Source organism: Physeter macrocephalus, chromosome 8 (genome assembly GCF_002837175.3).
Source record: "Physeter macrocephalus isolate SW-GA chromosome 8, ASM283717v5, whole genome shotgun sequence".
Lineage (NCBI taxonomy): Eukaryota > Metazoa > Chordata > Mammalia > Artiodactyla > Physeteridae > Physeter > Physeter macrocephalus.
In genome coordinates, this window is record NC_041221.1 from 93326824 (window position 1) to 93343850 (window position 17027).

Sequence of the window (17027 nt, forward strand, 5' to 3'; positions counted from 1 at the left end):
GAAGGCTATGTGAGGTCTTATGGCATATTCTGACTAAATTACATCTAGGTATGATCACTATCTGTGATGGTTAATTTTATGTGGCACCTTGGCTGGCTATGGTGCTCAGATACATGGTCAAATGTTATTCTGGCTGTTTCTGTGAGGGTGTTTTTGAATGAGAATTACATGTAAATCAGTGTACTTTAAGTAAAGCAGATTGACCTCCCTAATGAGGGTAGGCCCCATCCAATCAGTTGAAGGGCTTAAAAGAATAAAAGTTGATCTCCCCAGAGCAAGAGGGAATTCTGCCTGCAGACTGTTTTTGAAATCAAACTGCAACATCAACTCTTGCCTGGTTCTCTAGCCTGCTGGCCTCCCCATCAGATTTTGGACTCACCCAGCCTCCATAATTACATAAGCAAACTGCTTAAAATAAATGTATTTTTCTCTATATGTACAACCTATTGGTTTTGTTTCTCTGGAGAACCCTGACTAATACACTATCTATTTAACCTTAGGTAAGCCCCCAACACATCTAGTAAAAGGAGAAAGATACATTACACACTAAGATAAATAATATATTATACGTGTTATAATAGAATTATTTTAAAAGCAAATTTGAGACACAAAAAAGAAAGAGGTCCATTCTATCCTATGTGGATCAGAGAAAGTTTTCTTAGAGGTTGATCTAAGCTTGAAAGATGAATAAATATTCTGCAAGCAGATGGGAGGGAGGGTGGTAAAGCTGCATCCCTGGCACCAAATGCTCCCTGCATGAGTAGAGGCCCAGAGATATAAAACAGCATGGCATAATAGAAAACCACAAGTAGGTTTATATAGCTCAAGCATAGGGTGAGTGGGAACTGGGGCAAGAGAGGAGGCAAGTGATAAAGCCAGAAAAATATGCAAGGGCCAACTCATGAAAGGTCTGGTATAACAAGGCAAGCAGTTTGAAATTCATTTTGTAGGGAAACACATAAAGGTTCTAAAAACAGGCAAACATGCTCACAGTTGCAGCTTTAACAGATATCTCTGGTAGCAGTATTGAGAACAGGTTCGAAGATGGAGGTGGAAGGAGGGGAGCAGGCATGGATGGACCACATTGAAGGTAGTGTCTTAGTCTGATCAGGCTGCCATAACAAAGTACCACAGACTAGGTGGCATAAGCAACAGAAATTTATTTCTCACAGTTCTAAAGGCTGGGAAGTACCAGATCTAGGTGCTGGCTGATTAAGTTCCTGGTGAGAGGGCTCTTTCTGGCTAGTAGACAGTTACCTTCTTGCTCTGTCCTCACATGGCCTTCCCTCAGTGTGTACATGAAGTGGGGAAGAGAGAGAGAGGGAGAGAGAGAGAGAGAGAGAGGGAGATAGGGAGAGAGGGAGAGAGGGAGAGACAGAGGGAGGGGGGAAGAGAGAGAGAGAGAGAGAGATCTTTTCTTACAAAGGTACCAGTCGTATCAGATTAGGGCCCCACCCTTATGACCACATTTAACCTTAATTACTTTCTAACAGCCTTATCTCCAAATACAATCACATAAGAGGTTAGAGCTTCAACATATGAATTCTGACAGGAGGACGCATTTCAGCATGAAGCTGAACTGCAGTAATCTAGTTTAAGAGATGAGATAGACCTAAGCTAAACCAATAGCAATAGAGATGGAAAAAGATGTGATGTAAAAAGGTATAATAACAAGACCTGGTCACATGAAGTTAAACATGAAGAGTGAAAGGACTATGTAGTTTCTGCCTTACAAAACTGGATGAATGGTAGTGCCATCCATTTAAACTAGGAAAGTAGGTTACTGGCCCAGCAGAACCTCAGGGGCTTCAAGGCTTGGAAAATGCAGATCCAGTGAAGAGTGGAAGTGAGAAGTCAGACTGAAAACAGAGGGATTACACTGACAGGTCTGAGATTTGCTTTTGCCCTAGTTACAAACTAATCAGCTAGCCTGTTACTGTTTCATGGGTGCTAACAACAGACACAAAACTTCTGGGTCACAGATAAAGGACTATTAATCACAGCATAGCATCAGCATATTTGCACTGGTTCCCTGGACCCCAAGTCCCTGGGGCACAACATGATGTGACCCTAGATGGATGCTGCACACAGAGCAGTTCAGGTAGAAGCTGAGGAATACCGAGTTTGGGGAGCCCACCATTTGCTAGCAAGCTGTAAGCAAGCCTGTTCTTTGTCCCAGAGGAAGACCTAACCTCATGCTTCAATACTGCCTGTTGCAAACACAACTCTTGAGAAATGGCCCAGGTAAACAGCAGGCAGACTCTTGTAATCTTGGCATATCCAATAAGACATATAGGAGTATGAGAGACTCATAGAAACTGTCATAATACTCACCCACCTAGTTCATTCCCTCTGTGATGCCAAAAGCATTTATGCCCCAGGCAAAATACTAAGTAAGGTATTTCTAAAGAAATAGAACAAACTATTTGGGGACAACTCAAGTGCTAGAATGGATGTTGTTACCCCAGAAAGAAGTACTCCAAATTCTAGTATCTGAAGGGTCCCAAATAAAATGGTACAGTCCAAGAACACTGAAGTATAGCCTGACAGGGAACAAGCCACACTCACAAACACAAAGCTCCTCCAAGTTTCCTATCACCAGCTTCTTCTTCCCCAATACTCAACTTGTGAAACTTTTCAAATACACAGAAATGTTGAAAAATAGTACAATAAACACTTTTACATCTCCCACCTTGACTGAACAACTGTTAACAGCATTTTGCCATATATGCTTTCCGTTTATTTCTGTGGTTTTTTCCTCTTTCTCAAGAAGCGTTTAAAAATAGCTTGCAGGCATCATGACCTTCTCCCTAAATATTTCACAAGCATCACCTAAGAATAAGGACATTTTCCTACATAACTGTAATACATAATATTATCACACCTAAAGAAACGAACAATTCTTCCTCAGTTGCCCCTAAAGAGTGCAGAGGTTTTTTTGTTTGCTTTTTTTTTTTTTTAACAAAAATCCCATCAATGTTCATACACTGAAACTGGCTGCTGTCTCCTTGTTTATTTTCATCTACAACAGTTTCTTTACCTCCAACACATAAATCTTTTCAGTATTTTTAATGGCATTGTGTTTTACATGTCCCATGTTCTGGACTGTGTCCTTGTGGTGTCATTTACTTTTCCCTCTATTCCTATATTTCACGAAAATGGAAGACACATCTAAAGGTCTGATTAGCGTCAGATTCAATATACATAGCAAGAATATTCATGGTTAATGCTGTGTACTTCAAACTGCATCATATCAGAAGACACGTAACGTCAAGTTCTTCTATTAATAGTGATACTAACTTTGTTCATTTAGGTAATGTGCTGACAGCTAGATCACTATTTTAAGGTACGTATTTTTCCCCCTTACAATTGCAAGAAATCTGTGAGGTGATACTTTGGAAATACTTTGCAAATATTCTGTACAAATACACTGGGCAAATATTCCCTCACATCCTTTCACCTAATGAAATTAGTATCCATTCATGATCCTCATCGGAATCAATCATTTCATTAAGGGGTTGTGTGGTAGTTTTCTATTACTAATTTAACACATTACCACAAACTTAATAGCTTAAACACAATTTAGCATCTCACAATTTATAGAACACAAATCTGGGTTGATTCTACTGGTTTCTCTGCTCTAGGTTTCACAAGGCCAAAATCAAGGTGTCAGCCATGGGCTCTTATCAGGAGGTTCTGGAGAAAGTCCCCTTCCGAGCTCACTCAGGTTGTTGACAAAATCCAGTTCACTGAGGCTGTAGTACTGAGATCCTCGTTTTCCTTGCTGACTGTCAGTTCAGGGATACCCTTAGCTCCTACAGGCCTCTCTCTGGTTCCTGCAAGTGGGCCCTCTATCTCAAAGCCAGCAATGGTGTGTTGAATCCTCATGCTTGGAATCTCTCTTCCTGCCTCTTACGCAGAATTTCTGTGACTGACTCTTCTGCCTTTCTCTTCCGCTTTTAATTACTCTTGTGATTGTACTGAATCCACCCAGATAATCTAGGACAATCTCCCTATCTTAAGATCAGCTGACTAGTAACCTTAATTACATCTGCAAAGTCCTTTCACATTATCTCCTAGATTAGTGTTTGATTGAATAAGCAGGAAATGGGAATCTTGAGGGAACATCTTTAGAATTATGGTGATTTTCTAATTTTGTCATATTTTTTTACTTTTAGTAGCCAGTATTCTTTGGTAAAGTAGAACATTCCTTCCTCACCTGCAAATGAACAACAGTTCCTAATAAAAAGTCTAGCTACTTAATTCTCTCCTTTTGATAACCAATTTTCAGATAATTTTCATCTTATGATAGAAAATTAACTATATTTTTTAAAAATGTTATGGAATCATGACTTTTTATTAAATGTTTTATAATCAATAGAATCCTAACTGTTTTACCCTCAAATTGTCCCAATTTCGGCCAAAGGAAATCCTTTCAAGTTGGTTTCTCTGTCCTTTTCACATACTTCCATTAGACTAAATGTTTTCTTTCCAGAAAAAGATGATGTCCTAGGCTCATCTTATATTTTCCCAGTCACACAGATAGTGCTGAGCCAAAACTATGACCCAGATCTCCTGATAGCCAGACCTTTGTTTCTGTCACAATATAAGATGTGAGAATTTCACCTTATATGAAGGTAATAGTTATACACAGATAATCACATTATGTTCAAATATTTGAATATTAAAATAATAATTTATATTATTATTCTTTATTTTAAGTTGCTCCTATTTCAAGTACCTAAATATGGCCACTGGAAAAAACCCCAAAAGACACTGCTGGCCCACATTCTTCAATAAATTCCATTTTTTTGGATGCAATATTTTTCAGTAAGTTTCCACTATTTTACAAGACATATTACTAATTTAGGTCCAGGAAAAAAAATTATGCCCTTACGTCTTCTTTTTTTTGTAAGTGTGATCCTATCCATGAATAAAAAACCAAGCTTGTAAGACTATCCAATCACTGCTATCCTCTTACTAATAAGCACATTGACAATTTATTAATTTTTAAAGAAGTAAACAAATACAAAGGAAATGCAAAGACCCAAATTAGGCAAGAAAATCAAATCTTTCATTAGAATTTCTGCTGGATTACAAATTCTCCATTTAATAATAATTCAGTATTGACATGAAAGAGACAGTTGAGAAAATTTGACAAGTTACATGCTGAGTTTATACCATTCTATTTACTACGTAACATGATAGCCTTTCTAGTCTTTCTGTGTCTACCAGAAATGTTATTCCTTGGCCTTTTCCTCCAATGTACATACATTAAAGACTTCTATTTTGAAAATTACCCTTTCACACCACTCTCCCACTTCCTAAAACTGAAAGTATCTTTCTAAATTTAGAGAAATTAACCAAATTTATTAAAGGCTATATGTTTTTATCAAGCTATATGTAGACAGTAAAATATATATATACATATTAGCAAAAGCATTTGATTACAAAAATGTAACTATTTGAAAGTAAAGAGTATTCTTTTGTGTACTTATGGCACTGCATTCTAAAAAGAAAATGACATCTCAGTTTATTTTATTTACACAATAAGTTTAATTTATATAAAAATGATAGAGCATTTCAGGAGCAAGTCTTAAATATAATTTCTACTGAATGACTGCTATAATAATCTCCTTAAGAGAGAAATACACATAAACTAAAACAGCAGTTGTGAAACATATATAGTACCTCTCAGCTCAAGACAAAACTCAATATTCAGTAGGAAAACACTTAAGAAAACAGAAGGGCTTTTGGTTTAGACTATAGGCTGAAGTCAAAATTCATTTCCTTAAAACTTAAGTCTTAAGCATATCCAAAGCTGTTTATTAAGGAAGGCTCCCAGGCAATAAACTCAAATTTCTGAATTCCATCCTATTCATCACTGAGGAGAAAGAAGATTTTTCACTGCTTCTACATCTAGGACATTGTGGTGAGACGCTTTTCACAGGTTCTCGCTTAATGGAACTAGAGATCTTATTGGTAATATGAAGTACTAAATATTTCTAGAATTTAAACATGATGTTTATTTGTTTTCTAGGAACTGCAGACAGTTATATGAGAACTTTCAGAATTATAGTGATATAAGTCTTGAGTTGACTGTGAGGGTTAAAAATTTTTTGTGGCCCTCCATATGTCTAAAGAATTAGGTAGGAGATCTCAGGAGAAAGGAATCATTTACACATGGGAATATCTAATAAGACACACTACTTAGATTTTGATAAAGATGATGTTGGAGGATATAGATTGAGACCGAAAAAGATGCAGATGTCAAAAAGGCCAAGGTACGTTTGGAGAACAACACCTGTCCAAGTGAACAAATGTATATGGCTTATGGAAAAGAGTAAAATGTAATCCCCATTAAAAATAAACAAACAAACAATCTCAGTCCTTCTCTAAGGCCATATAGTATGGATATTCTATTATAAAAATACTATCAGTTTGCAGCACATAATTAAGTCATGTGGAATTAGGCAAACTTTTTTTTATGGACAGCAGAAATCATTCAGGGCATTAAATATAGTTAAGTTACAAATGCTGGAGAACAACGTCAAGAACTCTCAAGAGTCTGTGATTTTACTCTGAGTTGCAAGTTAAAAAGTCAGCCTGCTACATGGTTGCAGCCAGAAGACACTAGACTCCTGGGTAGAGACAAAGGATTTTATTACTCAGGTTACAGCAAGCAGCATGAGCTTCATGTTTTCATCTGTTTCTCCTGCCCCTCAAATACCAAACAGGCAATGTTGATACGCCAAGGGTAGAGGCTGAGCACACAGTGACATTGTATCATGGCTGTGGAACCTCAAACTTATGAAGCCCAATCTTATGAGGGGGTTGCTAGCAAACCTGCTCATCCTTTGCCACTAGTAGGGAAAGGAAGGTGAAAGTACCTTGACACAAACAAATCTGCCCTCTGCCTTGGAGGAAGAAACAATTTCTATCTTCCAAGGCTGTTTCCTATACAAACATCCTCAAAAAGATGGTCCAGAACAACAGCTGTCAATGCCTTTGCTCAGACACGTGCAGAAATGAAGAGATCCAAGGAAAATTGTCTCCCAGAAAACATAAACTAAATTTCATATATTCTTTATGCTACTGTTTAACCAAATAATTAATTTTGACTACTTTATTAAAGAGCCAAAAAAGAAATAAAACTTTTAGCTTTTCCTTATAGAAGTAAAGTGGCTGTTTAGTTATCGCACTAAACAAATGTGTCCATATGCATTTTATTGAAAATACTTAATATGACGCCAATAGTACAACTTTGAGTTTTAACAAAACATTCACTTGAATGACAAATGACATTTTCAAAGGTTCCTACCAGTGGTAGCATGTGAGGTATCTAATGTTTCACAAGGCCTAATCCTTTATCAAGTCAAAGGTTAAGTAGGTTATATCCAATTTATTAGCCAAATATCAATCTTCCTCATATACATAAGTACTTTTTTTAACTTTCAGGAATAACTGACAACTATACATTGTAGAAAAATTACCAAGATCAGAATAATTAACACATGCATCACCTCACATAGTTAACACAGGCAACTCTTTTTTTTGTTGTTGTTTTTTGTTTTAGATAAGCTCTTAAAAGAACACTTATTCTTCCTGGCACAGCAGAGGATTCAACCTCCTAAAAACATTAAAAAAAGAAAATTTAGCATGAATTTGTTCCCCTTATAATGACTCACTACACAATATTAAGGTCATGGGAAGGATATATTTGTGTTAAAACGTAAACTTTTAAACTGAAAATATGTTTCTAGCATTACCACAAAAAATAAACAAAAAATGCAAAGACCGTTTTTAATCATTTATATGTAGAAAGAGTGCGTGTACTGCTTTAGCTTCAGAATCTTTATTCTGATTATTTAAAATTGGAAAAACACAAGGTTGAAGTTGTATACACAACCATACCTCTCCAAGCGCTTCATATCTTTTCTGGTTCCATCTGTGCAAATCTTCCCGGTAGTTAAAAACAAATGGCTCCCCAGTTTTTATGTGCCTTAACTGTCCCTCTAGAAGACAAACAAACAATATTGCTATGATTCAGAGTACATTTATAATAATATGGAAAGTATAATAAATAATGTCTAATAAAAATTTAAAATATCTTTCTCAGAACAGTTTCATTTTTTTCATCATTTTTTTTCTTCAAATATCCATATGATGCAAACATATACTATAAAAGAATGACCCCTAGTACTCAAATGCTATGTCTTTGATTTTTGTTTCTCTAATCCAAAGCAAATTAACAATATTTGAGGGCCTACAATGTATGAGGATTTTTGCTAGCTATAGCCATGAACGTGGTCCCCATTCCTAAGCTTAGAGGCTACCTGAGGAGTAACAGCATAAACATTTTAAAGTTAAGCAACTTTTCAGAAAGTTAAACAAGAATGAAGTAAGTCAGCAATCTAAAAATTGCTACAGGCAATTCACATAGATAATAAAGTCTAAAATGAGTTTAGAAAAATGAAGGATGCCTATAGGCTAGAATAGGTTCAGAAGGTTTTAGTGAAATTTCTCAACTAGACCTTGAAATACAAGTAAGATTTAAAATGGAAATTGGAGAGAGACAGTGAGCCAACACAGGTTTAGACTGTCAAGTCAGACTCACACAATTCAGAGATTTTATTGATAATTAATAACTTTACAAATAACTTCAAGGGTACAAGCAATCAAGAGGCAAAGGCAAAGCAGGTCTGGAACAGCCTGACCATGTCTTCCCAGGGCCTATCCTCTCACTGGATAGCACTCTCTGGTTCAGAATAGGTGATGTCTCTAAGTGGGGCACATGAGTTACCTAACACATTGGTGAGCATGCTGGTTATAAAACAATTCTATTTTAGGTACCAGAGAGTTGTACTGCTCATGTGATATTTTTCAGAGAAACATGCCCTACATATCCACAGATTATAGGTTTGTTTAACCATAAGCAATGCCAAACCAGTTATCTTGCTCAAAATACTCCATGGATAAGGATTCTCCTCATAGCACAGACCAGGCCACCTGTCTTCTTTCTTTCCCCAGAAGCATTCCCCTGGTATTCAAGAGAGAAACAGACCACAGACCAAGTGCTTTAACACCTTCCCTCCCCGCTACTCAGACAACATAAACAGAGTTTTGAAAAAACATGACAGCAAGTTCAAATAATGGTGAACAACCCAGTTTAAAAGAAACAAGAAGAGTATGAGCCAAATAAAATAATACAACATTGGAGGACACATGGAATCAAATAGTAGAAGGCCCAAACTACTGGGTTTGGACTTTATCCTAAGAGCAATGAGGCACAAGAAAGACTTCAGGGGCAGAAGAGGGACATGGTCAAGCTGAATGGAGTTATTAGTATTTGATTTTTATCCAATGAGGACATGCAAGAGTGAAGAAAGACTTTAAAGGAAAGCTATGGCACTGAAACTAAAGCCAGGAAATATACTACTCTAAGTAAAACTATTTCATTATTTTTATGAATCAATTTTACTACATATAAAATGGGTATTTTTAATATATAAAATAGGGTTAATCCTTATTTGTAAAGTTCTTTAATACTCAACATGAGACACTGCATTGGATCATTATAACACTCTTTTATGGTCAGATGACGTCATGTAAATTCTAAGGTACATCTACAGTTTTCTTTCTAGGACAGGGAAATTCCCATTTAGCATACCAATACAAGTAGATTGAAGACATCTGCAAATCTAGCACTTGGGATTTTGACTAAAGCAACCTTAAAGGTCCATGACATACAGTAATGTGTAATATTGCTGCACTAAAATTTTAAATGTATTTTCTATGAGACTGCTGTGTGAAAGGGAACTGACTTACCTAGATAGTGAGTTTAGGTAGTTAGATATAGATACTTATAACTACATCTCAAAGAGAGGTTTTTTTTTTTTAATTCTCTATTCATTTTAGACATAATAATTCTCATAAAATGATAATGATTTTGATACTTTAGGGAAAATAAGCCCTATCACAACAGCCAACTATCAGCACTAGTAAACAAGCACTAGTTTGCTTGTTTGGGTTTTTTTTGTTTTTCATTGATTTTATTTTTATTTTATTTATATATTTTTAAACATCTTTATTGGAGTATAATTGTTTTACAATGTTGTGTTAGTTTCTGCTGTATAACAAAGTGAATCAGCTATACATACACATATATCCCCATATCCCCTCCCTCTTGCGTCTCCCTCCCACCCTCCCTATCCCACCCTCCCTATCCCACCCTCCCTATCCCACCCCTCTACGTGGTCACAAAGCACCGAGCTGGTCTCCCTGTGCTATGCAGCTGCTTCCCACTAGCTACCTAGTTTACATTTGGTAGTGTATACATGTCAATGTTACTCTAGTATTAAAAGTGAAAAGAAGGTAAAGAGGCAAAGAAAGTAAGCATTCTTAACCAGAAAAGATAATCTGGATCACTTATGTTATAGTTGTATTTGCAAATTTGATATTTCTCAAAGGTTTGGAAAATCTCTTCAGCAAATGTCAAAGGTCTGACTTAGGACATTTTATTTTAGAGTCCCCAAAAATCAGTTGTAAAATTTCCTGTGTATACCCAAATGCATGTTATTCTGAAGTGTATCCATATATTTTATCAGATTGGTGGTAGAGTCTAAGACCCAAAATAAGCTATCAATGGCCTAAATGAATTAATAAATTGAAAGTATTTAGGACACTTCCTGGCATGTAGTAAGAGTACAATAAATATCAGCTATCATGGAAGACAAGATTCAAACTCAGTTTGTTGCTGAGTCCAATTATTTTTTTTTGGTGATACGAAAGTGTGCTTCCTCATAATACTGTACCGAGGTATAGTGAGCGTGGGTGAAGGGAAAAGGGGAAAAGCCTTCACCTTCATCTTCCAAAGCAAGAGCTGGGCCTTATACAATTCCAACAACTGGAGAATGGCTAAATAGGCATTTTGAACACAAAGAGTATTTGAAAAGGTACAGTGATTTGGAAGAACAAGTTATCAGTTTGAGCAGGTAAAAAGAATCTCTTCCCCTTCATTACAATTTTTTTTTCCTTAGGGTGAACTCTGTATCTAAATTCTTCTGTTACCCAACTAAGAACTTTAAAATTCTTTAGAAAATTTAGAAGCTTCTTCAATCAGGTAATGAAAGTTTCAATTCAAAGCTTTCATAAAAGTTTTTGCATTATAAATCCTGAAAAAACAAAAGTCTCTGGAGATACTAAGTTAGAACTGCCCTTTTAGCAGTTTAATACTGAAACCAGTTTCCTGGTTTCAGAACCTCACCTCTTTGAAAAAATATTCACCATTCACTCTGAATTCAACCCTGAACTGTATCATGCTAAAAATAAGATCCATAAAAGTAACATTCTCTCCTTGGAATGCAAGAATCTTTGCCTCATACTGTAAGTCTATATTTATGCAAGACAATGTCCAGGATATTTAAAAAGTAAATGATAGGTGTGTGCAAGGGTCCATATGCATTCATGTGTAAGTACACATGCATGTGCAAAGGTGTAGGTGTGTCTGAAAGTGTGTAAGTACACAGCATGTGCATGCAAGGGTATAAAAATGTAAGCAAAGATGTGTATATGAATGTATTTGATAGGAAAGTGAGAGAGAAAAGTGTATTGCTTCTTTGTTTTTCACTCCCTTTAAGAAATGTTCAAGGAAGATGAAAGATAGACTTCAATAAAAACTGATATCCTCTATCCAAAAAGCAAACATAGTTCTATGATTTACCTGCAGTATCAACACACTCCCCCATCCCTGTTCTGAAAGAGGTGTCTGGGAATTGTTTCAGAGGGGCAGAGGCAACATTTGTTTCAGAGCAATTTTGACTCTGTTAATTAAATTATAAAATTTCTTTTAAAAACAAAATATTACTACTCACACATACTTTGCCATAAGATATCCTTTATTAAAAAACATGAAAATTAGTATCAGAAAAGAGATCAAAGTTTCTAATATGCTCTGTTTAAACTCACTTAATATTCTAGTACACAGAGACTGTCACTATAAGTTCTAACACCTATAATTGATACTGTACAGACACATCAGTCTAAGGAGGTCTCATCGGCAGGAACTGTATGGACGCTGCAAAGACAAGACATTCTCCTGTGGCAATATGTACAGCTTTAAATTCATCATGCGACAGGCAGCATGATTTGTACAGGACACCTGAACTCTTCTTGTAACTTACTGTACAGTCCTCTTTTGCAACTTGGCTCTGACCTGGTATTAGAAAATGAATTAGGTTTTTGTACTTTTTGTATGTTGTATGACAATTGTCAATGTGAACAGAATAAAATAACTGCATGTAAAATTTTGAAAAAACACAGTGATGACAGATCACCAATTTGGTTAATGCAGCACAACAAGTAGAAAGCTGCGATTCAAATGCTACCTGGCCTGTAATAACATTATCCTTCAAGTATTACAATGTTATTAATCCAGAGTTTCATTGTGCTTTGTTCCAGAAACATCCTTGCAATCTATGGTGTTATTCCAAATCCCAAGTGCAAAGCTTATTTTATTCAGAACTTAATTAACAAACTTTACAATAAGGATGTTGCCTAAAAATATCATGGAATTGAGTATTATGCTTTAAAATATTGTCACAGATAATTATTGCCAGTCATTTCATTTTAAATAACATGTGAAATAGTAGCATCTTTCTACATAATTTAATTGGGAGTTTCAGCTGGATACAAGGGAGCTGAACCCTCAAGACTGAAAATACATAAGCTGAATCAAATTCACATTCATTAGTTTAAGTGACTTGACAACTATGGGAAATTATTACTTGGTTCTTTTACTTGACTGAAGAACTTCATCATGGAAGGATAAGACATTATTCTCAAAAGAAACACATAAAACTTTCTAGCTGGCAAATAAAAGTAGCAAATAATATCTGCCCTATGATTCTATTAGCATTGTTAAACAAATCTTGCATATAGCATAAACCACTTACTTTCATTAAAAGCATATTCAAATCCTTCCAGTGTATCAGGAAAATCAAGAGGTGGTTCATCTTTTTTCATTAGTTCATCCAAATCTATCCTAGATAATAAATCTAGAAAAGAAATTACATGAAATTTATTTATATTCATTTTCATATTTAATAACAAAGATTATATTTTAAATTATTTTAAGTATTCTTTTGTTCTATTAGATTACTTTTTATGTGTTGCCTTAACTGGTAAGATTATTAAATTTTTAAGTTCCCAAAGTGCTATATTATGATGAGGTACAGTATCAATATAACATAAGCACTTTCAAAACCATAGTTCTCAAACCAGTCACAACCTAGATCCTATGTACCACTATGGTAAATTATTAACTTCTTCCCTTCAAAATATACAGCTATTAATTTGTACCTTATTAACCTCCTTCTATCATTTTAAAAGTTTCAGATGTTAATATGACTTTTAAAAGGTCACTAAATCTTACATATAAATGATACTACTATGAATAAGGGAACTTAAAAATAAAAATAATGGTAATATAGCATATTATTCTTTTAGAGGGGACGATCATAATATTAAACTAAACCATGCTAACTGGAGAAAACTGGCTAACACAAAACAGTTTTTATTCACATCATTTGATTATACATAATTTTAAAAAAACTGTCAACAAGGTTTTGTAAATATTTTATTTTTGAATCTTTTTAGATTTACAGAAAAGTTGAAAGATAGTACAGATAGTGTCTGTACCCAGTTTCCCCTATTGTTAACATCCTACCTTATAAGGCCACATTTGTCAAAATGAAGAAACCAATGTTGGTACATTACTGTTAACTAAGCCCAGATATTATTCATCGGTTTTTCCATTAATGTCCATTTTCTGTGCCAGGACTCCACCCAGGACACCACAGCGCATACAGCCGGCATGGCTCCTCAGTCTCATCTTTCTATTTTTTGAGCATTTCCTTACTTCCTGTTACTACAAGGTGCTGCAGGCTTATCTCGTAGTTTCCCTGCCCCAGCCCTAAAATCAGTCTGTAGACAGTATTTAATGATCTCTTTTAGGCTATCATCATGGGATGAGGCAAAAATTCTTACTATATGTCATCTTAGTGTCATATGGAAACTCGGAAAAATTAAAGATAAACTTCAAATTTACTTAGTTCCCAAAAGATGTGTTTTGTTTTGTTTTTTAAGTTTAGATTTTGAGATTTTTTTTCAATCTAACTCAAGTTCCCGAAGAGAAAGAGCTCCTCGGATACGTGGTATAGCAAACCAGTCCCCGCTTTCTTTTAAACAAAAGAAGAATCTCAGAATTAACACTTTATTTCTGTCTCTCACTTACACAGATATAACAAATCCATCTGTACAGATCATAAAAATATGCTAGAGGAAAAAATAGTTTGTCTACCTCCAGTCTCTAGTCTCTTTCCGTAAGACACAAAGATAAGACATCAAAAAACTTGTAAAAAAAAAAAAAATTAAAAAGTCATTGTTTAAAATTCTTCAAACTGCTGTATCAAATAAACCTCAACTCACACAAAAATACACCATTTTCAGCATACAAACATGTTTATAAAAAAAGGTTTGCAAATTGTCTAGTAAAATAAAAAATGTCACAAAGTATGCATACTGGGCCCAAGAGATACATGCTGACAAATTTCTGATTCATTAGTAAAGCTCTGAACAACATGTAAATCTTTGCAAAACAGAGTAAAATAGAAGACTTTTAATATCAAAAACTGGCTTGAAGATTCTCACTTCCCTCCTTCCAATGAATTGAATTCCTTTACTTCACAGTCATCTTCCACAGTTCAAAACTTAAAAACCTTTTAATCAGACACACAAAAACCGTCCAATACATAAGCAGCTGTATTATGTCTAATATCCATTTTCTCTTTCTATCAGCTCAGATCATAAAATGCCATCTAACATCTATATATCATTTTAAAGACTTCACATACTTTACCTCGCTTGACCATCACAGCCCTATAAAGTAGTAGCATGTGTTACCATCGTCACTGTCTTTGAGACAAGGAAATAAGCTCAGAGAGGTAAAATGGCCTGCCCAAAATTAGACCTTAATAGTAAAGTGGGGTTAATAAAATAAATTTATTCCCCAATACCTAACTCAGTACTCTTTCAAAATCCCCATACTTTTATTCTATGTGCTGTATAAACTCTAAAACAGTGTACCCCCTCTCTTCATTACCTTATAAAAAGAATAAACTCTTCTGAATACAGAAATATGCTTTGGCTTTGACCAAAATGTTCCTTTGAATGATAAAATGAACAACTAAACAAATACGCATTCCTCAAACTTCTCCTCTGTCAACTAGAGAACTAGATATAGATTTTTTTTTATTTCATTAGCATTGAGAAGACACGTAGAGAGAAATTGTCAGAAATTATTTTTCTGTTCTGTAAAAGGAAAACAATGCTATATAACTGCATTTTACAGAGACTGGGCTCCAAAGGCAATAGATTAGGCAAGAATCAAGTATAATAAAACATTTCCATTGAAAATCCCTTCAATTGCCTATAAAACACAGTACAACTGAATTCTTATAACCTAAATACACATCAGATGTAACACAACTGTTTTTTCTAAAACATGCCTCTGGTGATTAAAGTGATTTAGCAACTAGAATTCTAAACTTCAACAAAGCATATGCAGTAACTGGATAAAAATACCATTTTATACCCAAAAGAATTGAAAACAAAGACTCAGATATTTGTACACCCCTGTTCACAGCAGCATTATTCACAACAGCCAAAAGGCGTAAGCAACCAGTTTCCATAGACAGATGAATGGTGTGATGGTTAATTTTATGTGTCAACTTGACTGGGTGCCCAGATATTTGGTTAAACATTATTCTGAGTGTGTCTGTGAAAGTGTTTCTGGATGAGATTAACATTTGAAACTGTAGACTGAGTAAAGCAGATTGCCCCCCACCTCCAATATGGATGAACCTCATCCAATCCACTGAAGGCCTGAATAGAAGGTGAGTAAGACAGAATTCCTACTCTCTGTATGACTGTCTTCAAGCTAGGACATCAGTCTTCTGCCTTCACAGCACAGGCTCTGAGGATTTTGGAGCAAAGCCTTGCTATCCACTGCAGGTAACTACTCTCCTTTTGAGAAATACCTCTTGGCCTGCTACTGGGTCTGAGTAGAGACTGAACACTTAACCATGGGCTACCAACTTACCATGTAGCTGTCCATCATGAACTAGGTGTTAACTGACCCACCAAGTCATAAAGTTGGGTGTGTACAATAGCATTCCATCATCAAATGGAAGTGGTATGTATGTGATCAGGACTGAGCAGGCCCTGAAGACAAAAGTGAGTTACATGAAGAAGTGGCCCAAATGCCTATGGTCTCCACTGCTGCTACACAGCCTTCTATCCATCAGTGTGCACCTAAGCCCTCATCTGTTGACAGAAGAAGAAAAAACTCGAGTCTGGTTTATAGATGGTTCTGTATGATATTCAGACACCACCCAAAAGTGGACAGCTGAAGCATTAGAGCCCCTTTGGGGGATATCCCTAAATGACAGTGGTGAAGAGAAATCTTCCCAGGAAGCAGAACTGAGAGCAGTGCACCTGGCTGTTCCATTTCTTTGGACAGAGATATGGCCAGACATGTGATTATATAATGATTCACGGGCTGTGGACAATTGTTTGCCTGGATGGTCAGGGACTTGGAAGGAACACAACTAGAAAATTGGTGACAAGGAAATCTGGAGAAGAGGTACGTGGATAGACCTCCCTGAATGAGCAAAAGATGAGAAGATATTTGTGTCTCAAGTGAATGATCATTACAAGGTAACCTCAACAGAGGAATATTTTTAAAATCAAGTGCACAGGGTGATCCATTCTGTGGACACCAGACAAACTCTTTCCCCAGACAAACCTGTCATCACCCAATGAGCTCAAGAACAAAGTGGCCATGGTGGCAAGGATGGAGGTCATATAGGGGCTCAGTAATATGAACATCCACTCACCAAAGCCAACTTGGCTACAGCCATGGCTGAGTGTCCAATTTGCCAGCAGCAGAGACCAACATTTCGTCCCCA

At 35.8% G+C, this 17027-nt stretch overlaps 1 protein-coding gene across 15 annotated transcripts in view; it reads right to left on the reverse strand.

The window, feature by feature from the left end:
* The window catches only part of ARB2A (ARB2 cotranscriptional regulator A), a 447123-nt gene that overhangs the window by 388750 nt on the left and 41346 nt on the right, over positions 1-17027 (reverse strand). For 10 of the 15 annotated variants that reach the window (XM_055086673.1, XM_055086672.1, XM_055086677.1 and 7 more), the window contains 3 exons: positions 12954-13055; positions 8948-9040; positions 7915-8015 (listed from right to left, as the gene is read on the reverse strand). In XM_055086673.1, coding sequence (XP_054942648.1) covers positions 7915-8015; positions 8948-9040; positions 12954-13055 — 296 coding nt within the window. The remainder of the gene's footprint in view (positions 1-7914; positions 8016-8947; positions 9041-12953; positions 13056-17027) is intronic. The other 5 variants (XM_055086681.1, XM_007103928.4, XM_028493070.2 and 2 more) reach the window with 1 other exon arrangement.